Source organism: Python bivittatus, unplaced genomic scaffold, assembly GCF_059951505.1.
Source record: "Python bivittatus isolate LINGU-HERP-01145 unplaced genomic scaffold, Pbiv_v1 ctg000090_np1212, whole genome shotgun sequence".
In the NCBI taxonomy this organism is placed as follows: domain Eukaryota; kingdom Metazoa; phylum Chordata; class Lepidosauria; order Squamata; family Pythonidae; genus Python; species Python bivittatus.
Genome location: NW_028277046.1, coordinates 2,475,884 through 2,501,844, shown reverse-complemented (window position 1 = coordinate 2,501,844; position 25,961 = coordinate 2,475,884). Strand labels below are relative to the sequence as shown.

At 45.0% G+C, this 25,961-nt stretch overlaps 1 protein-coding gene across 2 annotated transcripts in view; it reads left to right on the top strand.

Annotated features, from left to right (window-relative positions):
* The first annotated feature begins 708 nt into the window (after positions 1–708).
* The window catches only part of MIB2 (MIB E3 ubiquitin protein ligase 2), a 29,303-nt gene continuing 4,050 nt past the window's right edge, over positions 709–25,961 (top strand). Inside the window, exons 1-16 of one of the 2 annotated variants that reach the window (XM_088136728.1) lie at positions 709–1,048; positions 8,327–8,421; positions 10,844–10,904; positions 13,283–13,597; positions 15,644–15,815; positions 18,111–18,217; positions 19,521–19,715; positions 20,526–20,668; positions 20,935–21,042; positions 21,727–21,831; positions 22,072–22,234; positions 22,955–23,088; positions 23,775–23,923; positions 24,519–24,675; positions 24,888–25,042; positions 25,711–25,837. In XM_088136728.1, the coding sequence (XP_087992854.1) occupies positions 13,351–13,597; positions 15,644–15,815; positions 18,111–18,217; positions 19,521–19,715; positions 20,526–20,668; positions 20,935–21,042; positions 21,727–21,831; positions 22,072–22,234; positions 22,955–23,088; positions 23,775–23,923; positions 24,519–24,675; positions 24,888–25,042; positions 25,711–25,837 (1,962 nt within the window). In that variant the 5' untranslated portion in view covers positions 709–1,048; positions 8,327–8,421; positions 10,844–10,904; positions 13,283–13,350. Of the gene's footprint in view, positions 1,049–3,405; positions 3,641–8,326; positions 8,422–10,843; positions 10,905–13,282; positions 13,598–15,643; positions 15,816–18,110; positions 18,218–19,520; positions 19,716–20,525; positions 20,669–20,934; positions 21,043–21,726; positions 21,832–22,071; positions 22,235–22,954; positions 23,089–23,774; positions 23,924–24,518; positions 24,676–24,887; positions 25,043–25,710; positions 25,838–25,961 lie in introns of those variants that run through there. The other variant, XM_007429860.4, reaches the window with a different exon arrangement.

Genomic DNA, 25,961 nt, shown 5'->3' with positions numbered 1-25,961 from the left:
GTTGGTAAACTACCGTTTATAGTTTAATGTGTGGACTCAGCTAATTGTAGTTTATTCAATCAACCATGCTTCAGTAAATCATAGCTTGAGGCCATGATGCAAGCCTGCTCCTGTGTGAAAATTGGGTTACGTGAATAGGGGCACGGTCTAAAATACATTCCTTAACACTCTGTACATTCTCAGGCAGACGCCTGCTAATCTTCTGCCATTTTGGAAATCTGTTCGGCTACGGCTTTTTCACTTTGGCCACCTACGGCAATAGTCTCCAAGGCCGCTAGAAGATGCTCTATTTTGCACCTAAATAATAAACTTTTTTTAAAAGGAAGCCCTTGACACGTTCCATAGACTTACGACAATTGGGACTCTCTCTCTTTTTTTTTTCATTCTGTGGCTTAGGCACAGCCTGTCCTGTTTTTTTGCAAGAATGCCTTTCCAGCGGCAATCGAGGCCCGAGTGACTAAGCTACAAAATCAAACCCCAGGCAAAGTCCAAGCCACTCCGGCTCATGGAGAGGATCAATATTTCAGAATGACAGTTTGCCTTCTCATATTTATAGCCAGTCGTTGACAAGGCCCACTGAGACGAGTTGATGAAGAGCTCCTCTGCACCATGGTAATTCCAGCTACGTTGCTAGGAGCCAAACAGCAATTCTACTTAATGGCCGAGGAAAAGCCAACTTGGCATATCTACCGTTCTAAGTATAGCAAAGAACGGGTCCATTCCATTTGCAACCAGTGCCAAAAGCGTATAGAAAACTCACAGCACAAAAGAGAGCTCTTCTTCTGTGTGGACTATTTAGAAGCGCTGGAGGAAAACGGTGCAAACGTCTTGAGCGGCAAGACAAGCAACTCATTTGATTCCAGCTGAAGTCAGATCACCTGGGCCGTCGGAAGCCGTAAGGATGAAGCTAAAGCTTGAATATTTTGGACTCAAAATGCAGAGGCCAAAGGGCCTGATGCTTCGAAAAGCGGAAGGCGATTGAAGAAGAGGCCAAATTATAATGCGGTCCTGGAGCTTGACAGAATGACAAGACAGCAGTTGGAACACGGCAAGTACAAACGCTTGTTTTCTTTGTGAACCACCCATCCTTGTTGTATGATATCTCCTCCTAGGTCAGGTTCATAAACTGGTCAAAAGTTGTCCTCTCTAATTTGTCAGCGGCCACCCTCATTTTTGTCCTCTTTTAATTTAGTACAACTTTGTGAATTTTTAGGCTTGGCTGAAAGGCCCAATTATAGCAACTCCTGGAGGATATAAAGTCAATGTTCAGGAAAACCATTGATTGCAACTATAGGGAAATCCTCACCAAATTATCAGATGGGATCTGGACAGTAGCATGTTCAGGTTTCTTTCATAAAGCACCTCCTTTCACATAGAAATCTAGCATATCAGGGCTTCTAGACAAGCCTTTTCCCTGAGATGCTGCTTCCCTGCGAGCTTTCGGTTATGTATGATGGGTTAGACATTGGAGCTTGCAACGTTAAGTCTGTATTGCTGAACGGCATACGCTAGGGCGCCTTATGATCTGAAAAGACCCAACATAGGAGGAAAAGCAGATGGCAGGGAGAAAGAAAACTTGGTTTCCAGGACTCACCTAGTTCTAGATCAGGCTTAATGTAGACAGACATTATGGTTTTCAGAGTGGAGGGATCAGCACTTGAAGTTCTCTGCAGAGCTGGCTTCCAACTTCTTCTTTATCCCATTGCATTCACGTTTAACCACTTCCTTCTTTAACCTCCGTGGTAAAGATTTGCCAGGCCCTAATTCCATTTATAGCCTGGTTTTTTCCCTCGCTGATGGGTGCTGATCAGGGCACTATTCCAGCTTGATCGGTGTCTAAGAGAAGACAGCTCTTTCCATTGGAAAGCTGAGAAGCAGGCGGATGAATGGCCCTTGCCAATTTTATTAGCCCTTTGGAAAGCAAACTTCAGACGGGGGATGTTTTACAGGTTTATTTCTCTGCCAAAGGGCTAGATTGGAGTGGATGCTTTTGGCTCGAGACCTGGGCTCGAAAAGGCCAGCAAATTTCCGAAAAGGTTCGAGGGGGCTGCTTATCTGTCGACCGACACCATGCACTTTGCTCCACCCCAAAGAGAAAATGTATTTTTACAAACTGAGAAGATCACGCCAAGCTGTGCAAAACTGGGCCTCTTCTAACATATACCTTTACAGGCAAATTTAACTCTACAGGCTACAGCGTCAAGAGAAATAAGGTACTTAACTCAATCTGCATTCCTGATGCTAAATGTTAATGGGAACTCCCTCTGTTCCTTTTCTCCTTTATTTCTTTTTAAAAAATATTTTTTTCAACCAGGGTTGGCTTGGAAGTGGCATCCAGTCGCTCAGATTAGTAGCCATTGGAGGAAGGACAAGATTCAGAAAGGATGATTAAAAGGAACGTGCAATAATTTCACCGGCTAGCAGGTGGCCCGTTTAGCCATCCCTGGTGTTAATCCAGAAGCACATCGATCTGTGATTGGCCCCTAGGAGTCACCGCAGCAGATTCCTAACCTAAGGCTGGGCAGAATATTTTAGAAGACAGGTTTCTCGGCACGATGGAGTTGCTGTTTCTCTTTGCTGAACTCGCTCATTTATCCTCCCCATCCTCTGCAAACTTTTTCTGCGTCGGGGGCCACGTGTGGGCTTGGACCAAGGTGCCCACATAGCAGCTGCAGCCAAAACAAAACAGCCCAAAATTTGATTTCCTGGACATTGACCCAACACGGCACTGAGTTCGTGGGAGGCCCCTGCAATCGTGCATTTAGCAAATTACCTCCCTTCTATTATGTTTAAAATTGCAGATGGGTTGCAGAGTTCAGAAGTTCTCTTGATGTTCTGGCATAAGAATATTTCCTTCCTTCCTTCCTTCCTTCCTTCCTTCCTTCCTTCCTTCCTTCCTTCCTTCCTTCCTTCCTTCCTTCCTTCCTTCCTTCCTTCCTTCCTTCCTTCCATCCATCCATCCATCCATCTTTCCCTCTTTTTCTTTTCCATGGTCTTGTTTCTCCCTCTGCTTTTTTTTCTTTTTTCTTTTCTCCGTCCTGCCTCTGTCACTTCCCTCTTTTCCTCTCCTCTTTTTTCCCCTCCTTTCTTCTTTTCACCTCCACCCACTTCTTTCTTATTTACGGTTAAAAACCACCCCACCCCACCAACAAGGATACAGTGCAATGTTTTTGAAAGCCCCCCCTCGGTCACTAAATAAAGGCTCCGCCAGAGGGCGCTCTTAGCTTGATTTCCCCCCAAATCGTCCAGCATCGCAGACCCGGCGAGACAAAAGCAGAGTCACGGGGAGGGAAACATCTTTGGGCCGAAAAAGGGCTGGCCGCGGAGCCTGCTGGGAAATGGAGTCTTTGTTCTTGGCCTCCTGGAAGCTTGCGGGGTAAGGAGCGTGGAGGAACTACCTTTCCCAGAAGACCTTGCTCGCTGCAGGCTGATAATTGGAAAAGAAAAGGGCGAAGAACCACGCACGCCGTACACCGAAACGCGGGGGATCGGGACGGGTTGTTTGTGCTTGCTACGGAGGGAGGAAAAAGGGAAGAGGAAACCCGAAGGCCTGTCAAGGGAAATATCTGACGGGGGGAAGAGAGAGAGCAAACCAGGGCGCGGAGAGGGTCCGACGCCTGCTTTGGCCGCAAACTTTGCTGTAAGTTTTCCTTTGCGGGCGACGCGTCAGCAGGATGGGTCGGAGCCGGGGCCGCCAACTGATCCCGCCGGCTCAGCCCGGTGCCTCTTGGAGGAGCTTGCTCGGCGTGCCGTCCCCTTCCCCCAGACTGCCGGGGGGAGATTGCAAGGGGGTTATCGCGGCTGGGGGGGCGCCCTGCGGTTGGGAAACGTAGCCGCAGGGCCGCTAGGAAAGTTGGCGAGCCTTCCGGGGTGGGGAAGGGAGGCAGAGCGGGCCCCCTGCCTCAGATCGTCCGGGCGGAGGGTCTCCTGCGTCCCTTCGCTTGCTTCATCGCTCTTGTTATTGTGGTTGCTGGGATTGTTGTTATCCTTCGACGCTACCACCGATTGGCTTGGACCGAGGAGGAGGAGGAGGAAGGTTGGGGCCCAGCGCTGTTCCTGGATGGGCAGATTCCCCCCCACCTGCTCATGGTTGAAGTTGCTTCGGAGCCAGACCGGCCAGCCTCTCCTTTTCCCCTTCATCTGGTTTCTAGTCATCGTCTAGATGGCTGGGTTGGCCCCTATTTTCACACGGGGGAGAACCAAGGTTGGGCCCGGCTCTTTTTCCAAGGCCTGGCATCTCTGCGTTGGGGTGGGGGGCTGCAGATCACACACACACACCTGCCGGTTCCTTTCCCCATCTGTTTTCTATAAAGCTTCAGGATTGAAAACTGGTCCCTGGGTCATTCCTGGGTTAAGGATGCTTTGGCTGAAATCCTGCCGGAGGGCCCCCCCCCCTTTGCGGCTGGCCTCAGAGATAATGCTGAAAAACAGCATAATCTTTGGCGACCTGTTGATCCTACATGAAGCACGCATTTGCTTTTTGGAAAGAGAGTGCAAGGCTCAGTTTTTCTTTTCTTCTCCCTGTTTTCACGGGGTAGGACTAGGTGCCGAAAGTGGGGTGGAAGGGCTAAGGAGAACTAGATGGCTTCCACTATTCCATCAGCGAGTGCTCATTTTCCTCAGAGTTTTTATTGAATGTCTTGCTCTGTTGGTTCTCTGGCAAAATTCCTATATTTGCTGCTTTTTTAAGAAAGATTTCCATTAGTCGAAGAGGTGGACCCTTAAATCTGCCTGCCTCCTTTTTCCAGGTTTTCAGGTTTTCAGTAGTGTCACGTGAGTGTGGTGTGTAAAACTACTAAACGCATACCAAAGATAAGGGTAAGGCCTCCTTCAAGTCCAGTTCAACGTCTCCTGAGAAGGTGGACACACTGGTGCAGTTTTCACAGCAGCCTGAAAAGTTATTTGCAAAGGGGCAGTTCTGTGTAGGGCTTTAGATGCATCACATCAATCTTGTGGCAGGGAGTTCCGCCAGCCAGATTTATTTATTTTGCGTGGATTAGAGGCTGTCTAATCCAATCGAAACCGACTCCGGGCATCCTTCACTTCCCACTGCCACAACTCTGATTAAAACAGAACACGGTGAATTAAATTAATTAAAATAAATTTAATAAGGAAGACTTGCAGTCACATCACCTGCACCCCTTGTTGCTCGTATTATTTTTCCCTTGTACTTTGGTTTTGTCTCCAATAAGTACGTTGTCTTAATTTTGTGGGAGTTCTTGCCATGATGTTGTAACTGCTGAGATTGAGGCGAGATAAAAATCCAGTCAATCAATAATGCCAAATACAAAATCCAGATAATTCCCTAATGGCATATTGAGAGAGCTGAGTTAGCCTACAACAGATGACAGTATGTAGAGCAAGCTAAACAGGATCACACTGGGTTTGTACATGAATGGGAGGCCACCAGGGAATCATCAAGGCTGAGAAGTCAAAACTATTTGGGACGAAGAGCTGTTGCCCAGAAAACAACCAAAACATATCCACAGGAGTCAAGCTGGAGATTATAGCTCACAAAAACTCCTTGATGGACACATTTTTTAGCAAATTTTTGTGTAAACCCCCCCCCCCCAATATTCCATCCGTTCCTGCTCCTGATGCCTGGACCAACTTCCAACTCCTAAAACTTTCTCCAAGTTTCCTAACATGATGTGGGAACAAACCTATGGAGGATTGCACATCGGTAGTGCAGAGCCCACGTACAAAGGAGGTTGCTTTACCCTTGTGCATCTCAGCTGAAGCATATGTACCGTAAACTATATGCTGTTTTCCCCCAGTTAACCTCTGCCAAACCCCAGGGGGGTGGATAATTAGAAAATCTCAAGCCATACCCCGTGGCCTTCTGCACCAAATTTGAAGTGCAGCTGTGGGAGCACCATCATATGTTTGTTCTGTGCTGCGCCTGGCGTCTTTGGTCATTGCTATTATCCTGATCATCGCGATTGCCATTCTTCGCAGCCACATGAAAGCACTTTGGGTTTTTTTAATAAACTGGCAGAGGTAGGAAGCCTGTTCTGCAACCCTCTTTCCTTCCCGCCTCTCCCCTTGATGGATATCCCCAGCCCTGAACATCATTGAAAATAGGCTGAAATCCCTGTCCCCATAAATGGTAATTTTAGCTTCTCTGTTGGGGTGTGTGTATATAATTGCTTGTTTTTAGGCTGCAGGAAGCAGATTTTGGACCAACATGCTTGACGTTTTTTCTGGCGTAAAAGCTAATTGGCTCTATAGTTGGTCTAGCGTTGTACCAAAGGGCTTGACATTGCACTGATGCTGGGAAAAGTTAAGAGTTTGGCTTTTATCAAGGGCTCAACAGCAACATGTAAGCAGGAGACAGACGGTGCTTCCTGTGTTCTTCTTAAATTTTGACCAGCTTTATAAATAGCCTCTCATGAACCCAGTTGTAGAGAAAGATTAAAAATACATGAAAGAGAGCAGCAGAGTTGTTGTTATTCTACCTAAAAGTAAACCCACAAGAGATTTGATTTGATTGCTTGTAACATTGTCGGCTTAAATTGCAACCTCGGTAGCTGATGGGTGAGCTAGCTTGTTCTGGGCAATCCCATTTGCTTTGAACAAATTGTTGACTGGCAGCTAAAGACAATTAACCTTCCAAAGGAAGGCTTTGTCCTCTGATGAGGGACAGGTCTAGCAAAGTTAAAATCCCCTTCAGGAAGAGCTGGTAACTTCATGGACAGGACAATGCTTATCAAGCCTAGCCTCCAGTCCCTGGATTTCCTTGTGGTCTCCTATCCAAAAACTGGCCATGTCCAACCCTGCTCAGGTTCCAAGGCGGGGCGGTCCCCTGCAGAGGCCTGACCCAATTAGAGGCACTGAAATGTGTTGGGAAAACATGGCTGCGAAATCTGTAATTTTGCCAAATTTGCCAATCGGCGAAGATTGCCATTGCTACCAATTCACCATCCTTGGGCTGTGCTGCTCGGCACTGTTTTATGCACCCACGTAAGCAAACACCATACAACACTTAACGGAAACGTTAACACATTAGTAGTTTAGAAAAGGAAGGAGGGTGCAAGGCCAAGATGGATGCCGTGGTAATTATACCTAATATTACAGAACAGATGCACTTGGCCATGGATAAAAATAGATGCTACTCAACAGAGTTGCAACAGGTGAAGCAAAACACCAGAAGGGCTAAAAACCCAGCCAAACCTGCCATGAAAGCTCCTAGTTTCATCTTGTTGCTCCCCCCATAACTCCATGCCCCACCAAATCTGCGGGCCAGTTTCTCCAATCCAAAGAAAAATTGCCCAGTGGTGCAGAAAATGCCCTCATTGCATGGATAATATTACTTTTGCTGGCTATTTTGGAGAAATGGCCACAGCTTGGACAGCTGATGTAGGTGGGGTGGGGCTAGAGGAAGAGGGGCGGGGATAAAAGGGGAAAGGGTGGGGCTAAAGGAGGAGGGGTGGAGTGGATTGATTTTTTAAGAGGAGCAGGCTGGACGTTAAAAAGAGTATCTACTCTGGGGTTGGAAGGGCTCCCTCAGTGGGGCGCATCTCTGGATGAGTCTGTGGAGCAGAAGAGCTGGGCATCCAGTAAATCTTCTCTCCCCTCCAGCTGCCTTCCTTAGCCAGCCCGGATTTCCCCTGCTTTCTGGTTTTGAAATGCAAGTCACTGCTGCTGTTTCTGTCCTGCATCGGTCGTTCACCTTGGAAGGAAGCGTCTCCCCCCTGCAATCTGGAGCTTGCCATCCAGGGGGGTGTCAGAATGGAGGAAGACTGCTGCACCATGGCTGCCTGGGCTTGGGGTACCCCCCTCCCCGCAGCGTTACCCTTTTCTGCTGGCCAAAGAGCTCCGTCGAACCAGGCCTGTTTGACGAGTGTAGGAGTCTGCAAAGAAACCCTGCCCTGTTTTTGAAGTCCCCAACCTGCTCGGAGAAGTGGGGTGGGCGATGAACAAAGAGAGGGGGAGGTCTTCTAATCTTTACTGCATTTATTCCCAGAGGCTTCTCTCTGTCTTACAAAAGCTTTGCGTGTTCACTGGGAGGCTGTCAGATCTTAATTTATCCTGCAGTTCTCGTTTGAAAAAGGATAGCCCGGAAGACCTTGTCACCTCCAGATTTGAGTCCTCCTCTCATTTCCCCTTCCCTTCCCTTCCCTTCCCTGTTTCAGCCCAGTAAAATCCAATCTGCATCAGGTTTTGATTTTATTACTGGCAGACTTTGAAACTGCAGGGTTTTTTGTGTTGTTTTTTTAAAAGAAGCACCATTCCTCCTGTTTTGGAATGCAGGCCCTTTCAAAAACAGTGCTTCTTGTCTAGCGAATGAGTGTCTCTGTTGAACTCCTCTTTCCCCATCTTTTAGATGGATGTAAACTGAAGGTTTGACCGAAACGTGCAACAGGCCATCATCTGTGGAGGCTTTAAAACAGAGAAAGGTTGCCAGCTCTGTCTTAAGAGGTAATTTCTGTGTGCATTTGCTTGATAAGTTTGTTTCTGAGTAGTGACGTCTTAATTCTGTAAAAACCTGTGGGTTGCAGGAAGAAAACCACTCCGCTTTCCAAAGAATCATGTTTCTAGTCCTTATTGTTGTGATAATATGCTTGGAAGCCTCTGGGTAATGTTTACAATTTTGGAAATGTAAAGAATGACTGAATACATTTTTCAAGAGTTACGGAAGAGTTACCCACTTTCATGATGGTGTGTGTGTGTGTATCTTCCAAAGTAAAATTAAGAATGCCCTGCAAGTTGAGCTGAACTGCTAATGATGACATAGAAAGATCCATGCTATTTTCTTGGCAACAATAAACTTTTGGCCCCTTCACAGATCCAACAAGCCTTTGTGTATTGCTTTATTTCACATTTATTACATTATATATTTGAATTGGGCTTGATTGGGGGGAGGGACTAGTTTAGAATATTTTTGGAGAATGTTCAATGATTCGTAGAAAGGGTTTATTAGTTAAAGGTCTTTGCTAAGCTAGAGATTCTGCAATAGATCAATAAGAGTTCCACTATTTATAAAACAAGGAAGGAAAAAAAGCAAGCTTCTAGTCCTTAAGATCTCCATCCTCCCTTAAGGGTTCCCCAATCCTTCAAGCTTTACCTGCTATTTCTGTATCCCTATGTAGAATCCGAGAAATGATATTCTCAAAATTAATTCTTTATGTACTGGATTACCTGTCACGGTGTGCTGAAATAGAACTGGGTGCGATCATGGGATAGCAGGAAGTAATAAAAAAAAGAAAGAAAAAGGAGAGGCATCTTAGCCTAGCCAATCATTTTCTCCCTATTGTGTAGTTCCCCGCATGTAAAAAGCTAGCATGACAGGGATGCTGAAGTTGCAGCATGTCCTAAATCAGGGTTAAGCAGTCTTCTGGTGGCAAGCGAGCATTGTCCTAAGCAGGGTCTTGAAATCCATTTTGGTGATTTAAAAAACTTAAAAAACAGGCCTGTTTTCGGGGGCTATATCTTTCTTGCCTCAAAAGAGCAAGAAAGCTCGCCTCTGATGTTTGGCCACTCCGATCGTACGGGGGCAAAGAAAGGGGAATTTAGACCTTGTGGCTATCAGCTGCCCACCCACCAATGGGTCGCCCTGAAAAATACCCCAATCAGCTCAAATGCCCGTCGTCCCACAGCCGGGTTTTTGAGATAAAGCAAGCACTGCATCCCGAAGCTGTTCAGAATAGTAAAGGGGAAAACCTCAGGGGGTTTTCTTCTCGGAAATGCCAGAAATACAGTGGTATGTTGAATTAGTTTATTTTTTGGTCCTCTTCCTCCTCCGCAGACATTCGACTTCCAGAACAGACAACAATGTGTGGAAACCTTCAGCTGGGTGCTATTTTTAATTATAACTCTGAAGGCTTTTTTTTTTTTTTAAGTTTCTTTCCTGCATCACAAACAAATGCTCCTTCCTTTCCAAAATATGCTACGTCCCAGCTATTTATTTCTTACTTGGTATGATAGGGGAGAGCTGGCTAATCCCGTGTGGGTTTTAATGTTAACTCTCGGTTTTAATCCCCTTTAAGATTGGGTTTTACTGGTTTTCTCAGTTTAAAAAGCTTTTTTTGGTCGAACGGTCAAACCTCCCTCTCAATATTTTGATTCAAAAGATAATCTGCAAAGGGAGATCTTGAACTAGGACTTTATAGCCAATATGTGAATGATGCAGTACGACAGTATGAGCCTATTCTGTATTTTAAGAAACAAACAAACATTGATCTCTTGTGTAAAGATGCCTTTCTAAGAATTAATTTTCTATTTTTTCCTCTCCCTTAGGCTTAGAGCCTGGGAAGAGAGGAAGTTTATATTTCCCACTCTTTGCTTAAAAGGCTCGAGGGAGGCTTTCTCAGTCTGTCTTAAACTTTGATTAAAAACAGTTGGACGTAATATCTAATTGCAATTACAAACCCAAGCAAGGAAAGGAAGGGGGACCCTTAAAGTCCATTAAGACAGACTGAGAAGTGGCTGAGCTATAACTTCCCTTTCGAAACACGAGCAGTTCATGGAACCCTAGAATGGGGAGGGATCTTCGAGGTCATCTAGTCTCGCCCCTTGCTAAGTGTAGGTTCCGCCAGGGTCGCGAGCCGCCAGCGTTGTTTAAAATGGGCGGCCAGACAAATCTTTTAAGTAAATAAAAATGAAATAAATCTCTGACAGCCCTCCAGCCTTGATTTGAAGACCCCTCGTGGACTTGACCACAATTCCTTCCTTCCTTTTCTGTTTAAATATTAATCTGTATCATCAAATACAGTGCTCTCGATACCTGTTTTTGGATGACGATGATGACGTTTGGTGTTCTCATAGTTATGGAGTTGCTATTTGAACCTAAATCTCTTCTTTCCTGTCTTTCTCCCTTCTCTGCCCCCGGGTCCATGAATAGGCCGACTCTGCTGTTGGACAGATCGAAGGCAAGGCGAAGGGGAAGAAGCAGTGTTGAACAAGTGAGAGAGTTTTTTCAGTCCATCCCATTCTTCAGTCTATGAAATGTGGGGCTGTGTGCCATCTTGTGCTAAGAAGCATTTCATCTACCTCTTTGATCTGCATTTCGCTGTTGGCTGGCTTCATGTATTGCCTTAACTAAAGGTTTGACTGCCTCAATCAAAGCACGTGAGTACGTGCTGTAGACTCGCCTTTAAGGCAGGGGGGCATCTTTGGCCTTTGTGGGTTGTGGACCTACCCTCCCCAGCCGGCACGAATGAGAAGCGGATGGATCACGGCAAGCAAAGCAAAATAAAAAACCCATTTGGCTTTAATTTAACTTACACTGAAAATGACCCAGCGTGAAATTAAATTAAATGAATGGAATGACGTTCAGACAGATTGGTCGGGATTTTGCCTCTTGGAGCCTGGTAAAAATTAGAACCCAAGAGCAACTGAAGGCCTCATCTTGGGCTTTCAGGCAACCCCAATTGCCTGACCCTGTTTGACTAGGATGTGTGAATACAGCCAGGAAAAATAACCCAGGGCACTAATTTGGCTCTCCTTATTTTCCTTTGAGAAATACTTGTGATGTAAATGTTCTCAATGCCTCCAAATGCCCTGAGATGTTCATTCCCTCTCTTTTTTGACAGCGATTCTGTATTTTCTTGCTACTCCCCTTTGCAGCTTTACTTTGATGTCAGGTATTTTTGACATGCAGTGGCAACAGCATATAACTGACATGCAGCGGCTTATAGTATATTTCATTGTTTCTGATTTGGGGTTCATCTTAACCCAACCAAAAGGGCATAGAAGGCAGACAACTTGCAGGTTCAGAATTCATTCTGCTTTGCTAAATCGGGCTTATTTCACCTAATAAATCCCAGGTTTTTCCAAATGCTTTTTAGCATGCCCTTTCAAATGCTGCTCCAGAAAAAGTATCTTTGCCTCTGATTTCAGACCGAGTGGCAAAACTAGAAGGTGGATCCTGCATCCGAGAAGATTGGGAGACCATCTTGAGCTTTTTTTGTTTCTTTTTTAAATCAAATGCTGTGACCTTCTCCCATCTATTTTTATCAAAACTGGGTCCTTGAAGCCAAGGAGTTCTGGGGCAGCCACCCATTGTTTTTAATATATGACTCCAGTGCTTGCATTTCAGAGAAAACCTGCTAAAGGCAATTAGCCCAGCCTAGCTTTGACTTATGAAATGTGACGAAGCGGGTGTGTGAAGCCACTACTTACGCTGAGTCGGTGTAATGCAGAAGAGGCAAGGTGCCCTCCTGGCTGAAGGAGTTTGAGTACCCAATCTAATTTTAGGCCAAATAAAAAAAAAAATTAAATAAAAAAAGCAGGGGGAGGATGAAACTGTTTAAAAATAGATCACTTCTGTGCAAATTTTTTCCTTTTGAAGCATCACAGTGGACGGGTGGTTGCGCATGGCTGCGAGACTTAATGTTAGGAGGGGGAATCTTTCTTCCCGGCAAACCCCAAATTTTAGTTGCCTGGGGGTGGGGACGGCCTTTTTTCCTCTTGCTTTTCCTCCTTTCCCACCGGCTCATCGCAGGGGACTAGAAACTTAAAAAAGAAACCAAAATGGAAAGTCTAGATCACTTTTGCATTTCAGGGCATTGCGTCTCCAGGGAGGAGAAGAATTTGCCAATGTAAAAAAAACAAAAAAAAGATTTCGAGAAATATAATTCAGCAAAGGGAGTTCAGTTTTCAGTACACTAAAGACTTCTAGCACTCAGGAAAGATTACCAAGGATAAGCAAGGTTCTTATCTTTCTTTTTCTTTCCTTTTAGACATAGAAAAGAAAGCATATGTTACTAGCATATCGCACATGTACTGAGATTGTTTACAGCGTGTTGGTTACAGGTTATGTAAAGCTAGAATTCTTCCTGTGGTTTGCAACCGTTTCACCCAAATCAGAATATAAACCACAATCATCGAGCCAGGTTTGATCCTGTGATTGCTGGATGAGTTGGAGCAGAGTTGGGCCAGCTGGGCATTAGGGTCACCTTAATTTAGCTCATTGTCTCAAGTCAGGGGATAGACTAGATGGCCTCAATAGCCCCTTCCAAAGTGATGGTCCTGAGTGGCTTGTTGGTAACAGGAAAGCAAGCATCCTGGTTTGCTTTGAGAAGTGTGCTGAGGCTGGATTATAAAAGGTCATTTGGTCCAGGACAAAAACCATCCTTGGTTTAACTGAAATGTCATTCTGAGAACCAGAATGGCGTTGTGGTTACAACTGAGACCCAGATTCAGCTTCGGCCTCAGCCCTAGCCCTACTCCCTCAGCCTGGTCTACCCTGCAGGGTTGCTGTGAGGATAAAGTAAAGGCTCCTTTGAGTTTGTGCAGAAAAGAAGAGAGAATAATAACTTTTTTTTTTGCGCTTCTCTAGGTATCCATGTTTTCCCTGCAGAGTGCCCGTGCCCGCCAGTGGCCAAGCTGAGGTTCCCCCACCCAGCAATGGACCCGGACCCATACGCAAGCATGCAGGTCGGCATGCGAGTGGTCCGCGGGGCCGACTGGAGGTGGGGAAACCAGGACAATGGCGAGGGCAACGTTGGGACGGTGGTGGAGATCGGCCGGCAGGGCAGCCCAGCGACACCGGATAAAACCGTGGTGGTCCAGTGGGATCACGGGACTCGCACCAATTACCGGACTGGCTTCCAGGGAGCATATGATCTTCTGCTATATGATAATGCACAAATAGGTACTTTTTTCCCCCCCTCCCTGCTTCAAGCATGACTTGTGAATGATGTGCGGGTTTTCTCAGTCTCCCTGCAGGTCCTGGGAATTGAATTGTGAACTCTCTACAGGATGAAAACCACACTTCATCGCGCTCTGTTCCCCCGGGATTAGTTATAGAAAGCAAGGATACAAATGTATTGTCGAAGGCTTTCACAGCCGGCATACGATGGCTGGTGTGGGTCTTCCGGGCTGTGTGGCCGTGGTCTTGAAGTTTTGTTTCCTAACGTTTCGCCAGCACCTGTGACTGGCATCTTCAGAGAGCAGGAGCACAGACAGGAGCAGTTCTCTCTGTGCCCAGGGTGATGTGACCCTTTTTGTGGGTATTTATAGAGATCTGAGTGGGGGGGAAGGAAGGGGGGGGAGATTGGGTGTGTGTGGGTGGGGTTGGGTTACTGAGTGGCTGCTTGTTTTGGTGTCAGATCTCTATAAATACCCACAAAAGGGTCACCTCATCCTGGGCACAGAGAGAACTGCTCCTGTCTGTGCTCCTGCACTCTGAAGATGCCGGTCACAGGTGCTGGCGAAACGTTAGGAAACAACACTTCAAGACCACGGCCACACAGCCCGGAAGACCCACACCAGCCAAGGATACAAAGCTTCACCTGCAGCTAAGCTGCAAGCCCCAGCAATGCTCGTTGTCGGGCTTATGCGGGTTGTAGTCCAAAGGATCCAAAGAGCCTCAGATCAACAATCCTATTGTACACAGAAGACTGCAATATTCTTGTTTATCGCTTTGCTTCTCCTCAATAACCTGGAGGCCCTTTTATCTCAAAGCAACTAGTCTGTAATATCAAAGAGGGTTGAAGTTCACTTTGGGGAGTAACTGAAATGCGCCCCTTCGTAGGCCTGGCTTACATTTGTGGAAGTTGTAATCTGCTGGTTGGTTTCGTGGGACAAAATGAAAGATTTGGTTTGGCAGCTCCAGAAATCAAGGTGGAAGTGTTTTGCTTGAGGTTATTTGTAAACAGGAACAGAGGGTTTTTTTAATCATTTGTAGAAGAAGCTATGATTGGTTGGGTTCACACAGCATGCTAATCCCCCAGAGAACACCCATTCTGCATTAGTGCAGTGTCTGAACCCATCCAAGGCCAGAAACTTTTTTCCAATTCTCTTTTTCCATCCACTTCTCCCAGATTTCACCAATTCTTTCCAGGGAATCCATCCTTGTCAATTTTCCATTTGCCTGTAGTAGTTTCTCAGTGCAGCCAGAAATCTTCCTTGTTTCTTTGTTCCTGTTTTGGTGAGTTAAGTCGATCTTCTTCTGTGAATATTATTTGGCTCTGCAAGGGTATGGGGGGTCCTGACTGAGACCACCATGCATAGATTGAGGAAGTTGAATGCTGAAAACAATTGCACATTGGAGAAAAATTATCAACTTTTGTCCTTGCTTGAAAACATCAAGGGAAGCATTGATGTGGTCCTTCAAAAATAGGATGCTGGGCTAGATTTTTGGATGAAGCTTGGAATTAAGCCACATGGTTATGCATCTGTACAACGCATTCCTGCTTGAGAAGGTCTGTATTTGTTTGACGTTTCTCTGCGGAAGCTCCTACATCAAGAACAAATCTTTTTATAGAAGGTTGAAGGATTTTGATGAAGTGGTTCTTAACTTTTTATGAGACCTTTGGAATAACAAGACTGACAGCCCCGTCCTTGGAAATCAGCAGGAAGCTGTCTTAAAGGAGTGTGAAACTGGTCTCTTTCAATCCTGAAATGAGGTTACTGCAGCAGAAAATTTTGTTTTAGGCGTATTGGACATCTCTGAATGTTTAATAAGAGTTGGTTGCTTTGCTGCTGGAAATGCGGTGCAGGAATGGTAACATTTGCTCATATGGTTTGGTCTTGTCCTCGTATTGCAAGTATGATCTGAAATTCACAGATGGTCATCGTGATTCCAAATACCCCCTTTTCTCCCCCTTTTCCAGTCATGTATCAGTTGTCCTTTCTGCTTTTCACTTTACTATAACAAAAAACATTCCTAAAAAGGTATGTTTTTTACTTCATGCAGGTGTCCGTCACCCTAACATCATCTGCAATGCTTGCAAGAAGCATGGCATTCGTGGAATGCGGTGGAAGTGCAAAATCTGTTTCGATTACGACTTGTGCCTGCACTGCTACATGAGCAACAAGCATGATCTTTCTCACGTGTTTGAGTGCTACGAAACCGCCCACTCGCAGCCGTAAGTTCTCTCAATCCCCTTCCCAGATTGGATTCTGTTGTGATACCCCCAGTTTTTTAAGAGAGAGGGCGATAAATGTAGCAGATGACCAATAATTTCTTCGGGAGGGCTGACAGCACAGGAACCTACACTGATCTGGAATTCCTGAGCATTTTAATCTTTTCATTGGCAAGTTGCTAGTCCTCATGAGTGCCCTCCCTGCCCTGGTTACAAGGAGTCTCAGTTGCTCCATCTGATGTTACCCTCAGATTTCTCCCTTGTGGCTAGAGCTTTTGAATGCTCAAGTTTTCCATTCAAGATAACCTTTTCCTCTTCTTCTGGTTGATAATCAAGATACTCATCTGCGTTTCCTGTCCATTTATACCTGAGGCATCTCCCTTCCCCCCCGACCCGCCCAATATTAAGAGTAGCCTCTAAAATCCTCCTTAAGGATTAGCAAATTGTAATTTTTAAAAAATTTTAAATTGTAGTCTAAAATTTTTTTTCAATTGCAATTTGTAAAAATTTTTAAATTCTAATTTTTTAAAACCAATAAAATTTTTAAAATGTTCGACGTTTAATTTTTAAAATTCTCTGAATTGTAATTTTTTAAATTGTAAATTGTGGCAGAAAGGAAAAACATTAAATACCTAAGTGAAGAGGGTCGTTGTACTAACTATCTTTAGTTTTCATTCAGTGACCCCATCCGTGTCTTCCGAAAGGTCACGTACAACCCTCAGGTAACCTTGCAGTTCTAATTCACACTAGAAGCAAGAGTTGGTCTTTTCCCACCTGGGCCCGATCGCTCTCCCCATCAGACGGCTAACTCAGAAGCCCAAATAGCAAGGCAAGCCTTCTGCAGCTTGAGCTACACGCCTCCCAGCTTTTAATCTGATTCAAGTCCTTTCTTTCCAAATCCTGCATGGCCATAAAAGCCACCGAGGCTCCTGCTGATTGAAGGAGGCCTTTAATCACCATTTATATTAAGAGCTTCACTTCCGGATTGGGGCTGACCCAGAAATTGCAGGGCTGGAAAATTTCTTTTCTATTGGAGGGAACTGCTGTTTATATAAAATGACCTGAAGCCTCAGGGGTTCAGAGTTTAGCTGTTACCTGTTGGAATAAGGTGATACTGGGCCAGAAAAGAAAAATTCAGAAGAGCAGCAGAGGGAATTTTAAAGCTCCACCTTAAGTTTTCATGCAGAATTGGGCCAGAAGATGGTAGCCTAGCTCATAAATTGGGCTTCCTGTATTTTTTTCTTTGTTTAGTAAATTAAATGTATCAAGGAACAAAGTTTGTTACTCAGTTTCAGCTTAGGTTTGCTGAGGAAGTCGCATAGTTTCTTTTCAACCCCCTACCCCATCCCTTCAGGTTTTTCTTAAACTTGGTAAGATAGTAGCAAAATTGCTTTTGTTTTCATTTTCCAGACTTTTTTCTTTTGGGGGGGGTCATTTTTAATTAAATAGTACAGAAAAAAAGAAAGAAACCCAACAACAAAATTATGTATGTGTGACAACACATTATGTGTGTGTGTGTGTGTGTAATAATATATTATTTTATTATATTTGATATTTATTAAAATTGTGTGTGCGTCTTGCTTTTTCTATACATTCTGGTCCTCATTTTTTCTTTAAATTTGCATTGATGTCTGAATATTAGTACATAAAAACTATATGCAAATGCCTCTCTCCTTCCTTCCTTCTTTCTCTTTTTCCCCCTTTCTTTCCTAATTTTTGGGGTGATATATAAACTTTCCCCAAATGAACTGTTGCGATAAGAAAGTAGTTCTATGAATAATTGTTTAGTCTCTAACTGTTGGCTGCGTCAGAGTATTATTTAAATTTTTATGCTTGTATCTCACTTTTAAAAACCCCATTTAGAGGAAAAAGTCTCTTCCACAATTCTAGTGTTGATTGAGGTTGCTAGAGCTAAGCAGGGATTAACCCCAGGCAAACAATCAAGCGGAAAACAATCAGGGAACTACCAAGGAGAAAACCACATCCCCACCCACACTGGCAGGGCAAGCTACTGTATAAAAACAGGGAGCAAACCCCACACTCCCTCGCACTGATGATGTTACCTAGTTGGGTCATGAGACGTCTGCAAGCCAACCACCAAGCTCAGAGAGCCCCAAGGACTCCACAGTTCAACCCTGAGCTACAGATATTCTCTTCTGTTGGAGATTGCTAGAGATTGAATAAGTAGCCTTATTAAAGGACCCTGAATCATTGCAGAAAATGTTTTCAGCTTCAGCGGTAAGCATCGGCCTAGCATCCAACAGATTAAAAAAACGAGGTCTATGATTTTCCTTGCAGAGTCACCGTAAGCCCACGGCAGAACTTACAACGCATCACTTTAAAGGGGATTTTTCAGGATGCAAAAGTAGTCCGGGGGCCCGACTGGGAATGGGGAAACCAAGATGGTAAGAACCTTTCATCTGAGTCTCTTTGCGGAATAGATCAGTTGCAGGGGTGAGTTGAGAAAAATCTCTCCCTTTCTCAGAAGACAAACTGAGCTTTTAACCTTTGTGGTCCTGGAGAAACATTTATAAACCCATGAAACGTCAAGAGCCAAACTTTCCCCTATAGAGTATGAGTTCTCTTATTTTGTCTTTTAACATCCCTGCTTGAGAAAAGTAGCATGTCAGGAGTACCTGAACCCCTTGCATGCTTCCTTTCTCCATGCAGGGAGCAATCAGATATTCATTTGTCCCCAAGAAAGGCAATTTTGCTGATTGGGTAGGCTGGATATAGCTCTATTGTATCTGTTTAAATGGATTAGGGTCAATATGGAAATAAGATTCTGAGATAATGTTTTTCTTTGCAAAGCTTAATCTAGTTGATCCATCAGAGATTATGTACCCTTCTGGGCATTTCAGTCTGATTTTTCTCAGTAAAGCCACAAAGAAAACCGTTTTGCAGATGGCATTTGCATTAAGACATTTTAAGTTCCGGCAGGGCTCCTGAGATGAAACCAAAGTTGGTTTTGTATATTTTTGTGGTTTTTTCCTTTCTTCTTTTTCAGTGCACACATTGCTCATTTGCTAAGCCTTTTTAAAAAGCTTTTACATTTGTTATCCCTGTTAATGGCTTCTTATTCTGTAGCAGGATCCACTTTGCAGAGTACTGTGATTAAACAGATAGAAGGCAAAATTATCTGTTTTTCATCTGGAGCAAAAATTAGATTCCCAGCTAAACTCAGAGCTTTTCAAAAGCATCAGACCCTAAACTTGTGAAAGTGTCTTTGGATTCACTTCCTACTTTAGGGCAAAAACTTGCCGGAAATCTTCTTAAACATATGGACAACATGAATACAGGTAGTTCCCGGGTTAAGAACGCCTGGTTTAGACGGCCCATAGTTAAGAATGGAGCCTACTGTAGCAAAATTTGATACCCAATGGTTCGAGTTAATTACACAATACAACTTATACAGTATTATATAATAATACTGTTCCGGCTTACATACAAATCTGACTTAAGGACAGACCTTGGGAATGGAACTCGTTCTTAAACTGGGGATTACCTGTATTGGTGAGGAGTTACGAATATTGTCCAGGAAAGGAATGTATTTTCCACCTCATATCCTGACTTTTGGTTAAATTAATGCCGAAATGTAAAACTCGTGCCCCAAAATGCCTGTTCCTTAAATAAAGGAAAAGCAATGTTTCTGCAGCTGGAATATACGTATTTCTGAATGCTGAGCAACTCTGTTTCTCTTGCCAACAGGTGGTGACGGCAAAATTGGGCGCGTGGTTGATATCCGTGGCTGGGATGTGGAGACGGGGCGGAGCGTGGCCAGTGTCACCTGGGCCGATGGTACCACGAACGTCTACAGAGTCGGTCACAAAGGGAAAGTGGACCTAAAATGTATCACGGAAGCTTCTGGCGGGTTTTATTACAAGGAGCATCTTCCTAAATTAGGTATATGGGGACCCTTTTTTAAAAACATTAAGTGAAGGATGTATCGGCTGTTACTAAATCCAGTCCCCTCCCCTTAATCAGCTGGGCCTTGCTGAGAATTCTGGCTCCCTCTAGTGGACTGCAACTCCCATAATCATCAGCTGGGATTTGCTGGGAATTCTGGGGGTTGCTATCCAGTCCCTTCCCAAGTTAGGAGGTGGCTGTCACAATATAATTCACATCTAAATAAGATTGACATGAGTGTTACAGTAGTTCGACCGGCAGCAATATTTTTTTTCGCTAGTTCCCAGTTGGACAGAGCTGGCTCTGTTTGGGCTCTGTGCCCCTGCTGATAATCAGGAATCAAGCAAAGAGAAGGGATGGGTGATGAACCAAAGGATGAGGCCCTTCATGGTGGTGGGAAGAGGGGGCCATGTCACTGTCTAAATCCTGGTAGATAGCAGAATTTTATTCTTTCTGCTGCAAGAGACTTAATACTGGAACCCTTCTGGAAGGGAAGAAAAAACTCAGGCAATGTGTCTTAGAATGGAGGGGAAAAGGAACAAAAAAACCTTTTAGAAAGCAATCTTAAGAAGGGGCTTGGTAGAAAGAATCATGGAATGTTTTAGGGTCGGTGATTCGGATGTGCTGTTTGCTGCAAAAGCAGATTGCCCCTTCTTGTCCTGAGAAGGAGAAGGGACGAGAACACATCTGAAGCATCAGAGCAGGCTGGTGGTGACAGCCAACACCTTAAAGCCTTCTGGCTGGGTCTGATATTTTTGTGTTTTTTTAAATCTTCCCCCTCCCTGCCTGCCCCTGGTCCTTCTCCAGGCAAGCCGGCTGAGTTGCAGAAAAAGGAGAGCACGGAGGGGCACCCGTTCCAACACGGGGACAAGGTGAAATGCCTCCTCGACATCGACATCTTGCGAGAGATGCAGGAAGGCCACGGAGGCTGGAATCCCAAAATGGCCCAGGTAGGAGATCTCCATTTACCTAGACTGTATTTGGCAATGTAAATGTTGGTCCTTTTGTTGGGAAGGGGCAGGAACTTCCACAAACGTGCAGTTGGTCACCTTTATTCCAACAAAGAGGGCAATTGATCGTCCTGCTGTGAAACATCAAGGATGATGGGTTGTTGATTTTTTGCTTTTTCTTGCCAAGTGGTGACACTCTTCAGTTTTCCTCTCCCCACCTCACACTTCTTTTCTCTCTTTGCTTCCTTCCCACCCACCTTCCAAAGTTCATTGGCCAGACAGGAACAGTGCATAGGATCACGGACCGAGGAGATGTGAGAGTCCAGTTCAACAATGATACTCGTTGGACGTTTCATCCTGGAGCTCTAACCAAGGTGTGTAAAGATCATTCCCCTGGCAAAGGATCTGAAATTTGCACTCATCGCTCAGGGTGTCGGTTGACATGGAAGAAGAGGGGAACATTTTCAGATAGATAAAATTTAACTTGGGTTTGGCATGATGGAACTGCTATTGTTGAAGGCAAATGTTTTACCCATGAAATAACCGTGAGTCAGTTGGGCAGCCATATACATTGCTTAAATAAATAAAATAAAAAGTCCTCCTGTTTTAGAAGAAGCAGGATAAATCTTAGATTTCTCTTCTCATGTAGATCTCTCTAGGAATATCCAAGATAGGACAATACTCTCCTATTATATCCATGACTTAAGTTAAATAAAGAATTCTTTATTTAAGTTAAATAAAAACAGAACTCTTTGAGTAGAACAAAGACCGGATCAGAAAGAGCGATGCACCAATTTTGCAGATAAGAACAACCGAGGTTAGTGTGGAAGCCATTTTGCTTCCTTTGTTAAAACATTGGGCGCTAGAAGCTTTTGGAGATCTGAAACCAGGCCCTGTTTGGGGATAAAGTCAATTTTCTGAATCAGGGCAAAATAGCCAGACGCTTATGTGATGTGATCTTAGGACAAAGCATGTCATGAGAGCAGCTAATCAGTATCATGATTAGTGAAACATAACCTGGCTAGGAGGCAGCCCCTAAGCTATCTTTTCCTTTGTAGCTGAACACGTTCTGGGTTGACGATGTCGTGCGGGTGATCGATGACATGGAAACGGTGAAGCAGCTGCAAGCTGGTCATGGGGAATGGACGGACGAGATGACGGCGGTGAGTTCACCTCTCTTAACACCCTTTTTTTTTTCTTTCCTCGCATCGATCTAAATTTAAAACCATTTTTAACCATGTTCTCAACACCTTTCCAAAAGAACCAAGGGGCTGACAGGAGAGTCTGCTCCTGCCAAAATACAAATTAGCTGGTCCGCAGAATGTTCTCATTCGCCTCTCCTTCTCTCTGCTTCGACCGAATGAGACAAATCACCCAAGGTCTTTTCCTTTTCCCATTCACAGATCCTAGGCCACATTGGTAAGGTGATCAAAATCTTTGGGAACGGAGATTTGCGAGTGTCCTTCACCGGCCAGTCCTGGACCTTCAACCCAGCATGCCTCACAGCCTACCAGAGAGAGGAAGATGTCAACCTTATGACCACACAGGACACCAGGGAGTCAAAAAGTGAGGGGAAGCCTTAAACCAAATTTTTTTCAAAGGGGGGGCAAGGAGAGCATTGAGGATCACCTTTATGTAGCATTTAGAACAGCAGGAATTGGCTGAGGGGCGGTAACGGAACATTCATAGATATTCCAATAGCTCAGCGGAGGAAGCAGGGAGCCTTTGAATAACCAAGCTCTGATTATTAACCTTCCCACTGGGTAAAAGGGTGGATTGATATCCCAGGAAATGGGGTAGGATAAGTTCCCATGGATGCCGACTCAGCTTGGCACTCAAACTCTGTGCAGCGCCAGACTTTTTCAAAATCTTTTCAATTAAAATTGGGAAATGGACATGCTTGAAAGCAAAATGCAGCCCCACCTAATGGTGTTCTTCGTGGCCTGTGGCATCTCAGAAGCCTCCTTAAAAAAAAAAAATACAAGTCCATCGCTTATCATCCCTTCTGCTTTGGACTAGCCACATCCACGGGGGCAGCCATTTTGAGAATGGTTCTCCCCCCAAGACAGCCATTTTCTGAGTGCGACCACAACAGGGACTCCATGTTCCAAAGGTGCTTCCATGCCTTCAAATGTTGCTCATCCCAGAGATGGGAAAATCGTCATGGGGGAATCTAGTGGGGTCAAACATGATCTCTTTAGCACCGGAAGATCTTGGATCTTGAGTCCCTGCGCTAGGCTTCTCAAGCTGCTGGTGATATTTGACTCCCTCATTCCTCTTCCACAGGTTCCTTGGTTTCTGTGGTGGGACGGTTACTTTCCCAAAAAATTGAGGCCGACAGTCCAGGCTGCCTGGTGGTTGAGGCAGCCCATGGAAACACCAGCAAGGTTCGGGACTTGATTCAGAAATACCCCGACAAGGCAAGTAGAGGAATGTTCTTTGGGTCAGCTCCAGATTCAGATAACTTAGGAAAAAGATCCCTCCCTCGCCTGCATTGGCCCATCCCGAGAGCACGCCGATGGCAGTGCAGAATATTGTCGAAGCTGTAAAAAATGACTTCCGAGCAAGGAGGCAGGCGAGTCTCTCCGGAGAGAGAAATCCACACAAGAGGAGTCGTGCGGAAATAACATTCCATCAGGGGTTCTTAAGCTGGGGGTAATTTGGGCAGATCTCAGGGGTAACCAAGCAGTTTGTCACTTGGCATTTCTGAGTCGAGGCTCCAGTTTGGGACTGCTGCTGCTGAAATGCTTGTGTAAAGCAACAGAGTTTGCTTTTTTTGCGGGGCAATGAGGGCATTGTTTGAGACCGGGAAAAGGGGTATTTGGGTCAGTTTAAGAACCACTGCCTTAAATCATCCCTCTTTGTGTGCCCCTTCCTGGTCTCTGCCACAAATGGGCATGGCTCTGGGTGGCCCCAATCCAGCCAAGGTCAAAAACAAGCTGAGCCAGGAATAATGCATTTGATGTTTAATAATAATGTATTTAATACATAGAATCCAGAATTAGCTGAATGGAGGGGACCAGTGTGGTGCTATTCAACAAGCCAGCGTTGGCCAGGACAGTGTCAGCTGGCCAATCCTGTAACAGATGCTAAATTTCTTCTGCAGGTGGATGTGCAGAACCAGGGCAGGACTGCTTTGCAGGTGGCTTCTTACGTGGGGCAGGTGGAAGTGGTGAAGCTTTTGCTGCAAGCTCATACAAATATTAACCTGCGGGATGAAGAAGGTGACACAGCCCTTCATTATGCAGCATTTGGGTAAGTGACCCTCACTGAGAGCTCTGGGGCAAGGCTTCTCTTGCAGGGAACGTAGCTGCGAGAAGGGGTATGGCGGAAGACTCTTCTTCCAAAAGAAGCAGCTGGTCTTTCAAAGAGGGAGGTTTCCAAATCAGGGAATAGATTAATAAATGACAAGCACTTTTCATCTCCAAGGCCCCCAGGTTTTGATTCAGAAGGCATGACATGCAAGGAAGAAGGGATGGGGAGGGAGGAGGAGGGAAAAAAAGGCAAATGTCCTTAAAGTTACAATTCTGACCCTTGCCAGCTAAGATGGCACCTCCTCCAGGAACATGATGGGGTGGCTGCCAGCTAGATAATAGTTGAGGAGAGTCCAAAGCAGCTGCTCTTTTGGGTCTTCTATATTTCATGCTTAGTTAATGAGACACGGGGACAATGGAAATGGGGCAGTGGAGAAGCAGGGAGTAGATGGTGAGGATGGCTTAAATTCTTCCCCCTTCCCAGCCTGAAAGAAAATAAAGAAATAACTTTATTTAGCAGGAGAAGGAGTTGATCTCCAACTTTGATTCCCCCCACTCCCTTGTGTTTTTGCCATTTGCGCTTTTGTGTGAACTAGGAATCAAGCAGACGTCACCCGGGTGCTTGTCAGCAAAGGGGCCAACGCGGATCTTTTGAACAACGCCAGGTGCACGGCCCTGTACATCGCCGTCAACCATGGCTTCACGGAGGTCGTAAAAGCCTTGTGCGAGCACAACTGTGACGTGAATTTGCCAGTGAGTCTTTCTATTTGGGGATAAATGCTAAGAAGCCTTTGAACCCTAGGCTCTCTTAGTGGTCTCCCATCCAAAAAAAAGAGCTTTTTTTGAGCTTCCGAGTTCAATCCAGGTGGAAGGTTGTGTTTTTTTAAAATGTAAAGTAACACATATTGGGAATTTCTGATCTTTGCCACTATTTGGCTGTGTTAACACCTACTCTGTCCCTTCAGGGCTCCTCCGGTGACACCCCCCTTCATTACGCCATCACTGCTGACTTTAAATGCATCATCGAAGCACTCACCGAGGTGCCTGGCATTGATTTTACTGTTCAGAACCAACAAGGATTCAACCTGTTGCACCACGCAGCCCTGAAGGGAAGCAAGCTGTAAGCAAAGTGTGACATGATTGCAGTTTGAATTCCATGACATCAGGGCGGGCATGCATAGATCCTGGGGAAAACCGCCTTCCATGGAATATTAGCAAACACATCAAACTTCTGGCAGGGAAGGGAGAGGTCATTTTGCCTCCCAAGAGACTTATGCAAGGAGCATAGAGGTGCAAAAGGCTGTGTGCTTTTAAGGGGTTGGTGTGGACATCTGAAAAGAATGTGCTGCTTACTTAAAGAGGTAGCAGTCTGAATAAAGTTCAAAGGCCTGCATTCATCCTTTAGATGTGTTTCTAAAGGTAGCATAATAAAGGCAGGCCATCTTTTGGTATCTGGCAACGTCATTTAATGATTTCGGAAGGCCAGAAAATACAGTGGCTGAGGTGATCCTACAGAGTTGGTGAGGCAGATGCCAGAATCACCTTTCTGTGGTTTGGGGGTGGCTGAGATGATTTTTTAAAACTATATTCGGCCAAATTCAGGGCCTACACTGTAGATTTAGGTGGATTTCCTATCTCAAAATATGGCTTTTTTTAATCCCAGGAGGGATCCCTGAAATGTAGGTTCCTTCTTTATGACAATTGATACCCTGAATACACTGTTTTTTTTCTTCTTTTCTTCTGCGTCTTTCTCTTTTTTCCTTTGCTCTCCTCTTTTCCACCTCTCAGAGCGATCAAGAAGATCCTCGCAAGGGCTCGGCAGTTGGTGGATGCCAAAAAGGACGATGGATTCACTGCTCTACATCTCGCTGCCCTCAACAATCACAAGGAGGTAGCAGAAATTTTAATCAAAGAGGTAAATGTAGGGGGAAATAATTGGGGGTATGGGGGGTGTTTAGAGGTTTCTGTGTTTGGGGAAGACGGAAGCCAAGAGTAGCTGAAGATCCTTTTGCTGTAAAATCATGATCGATCTCATGTTG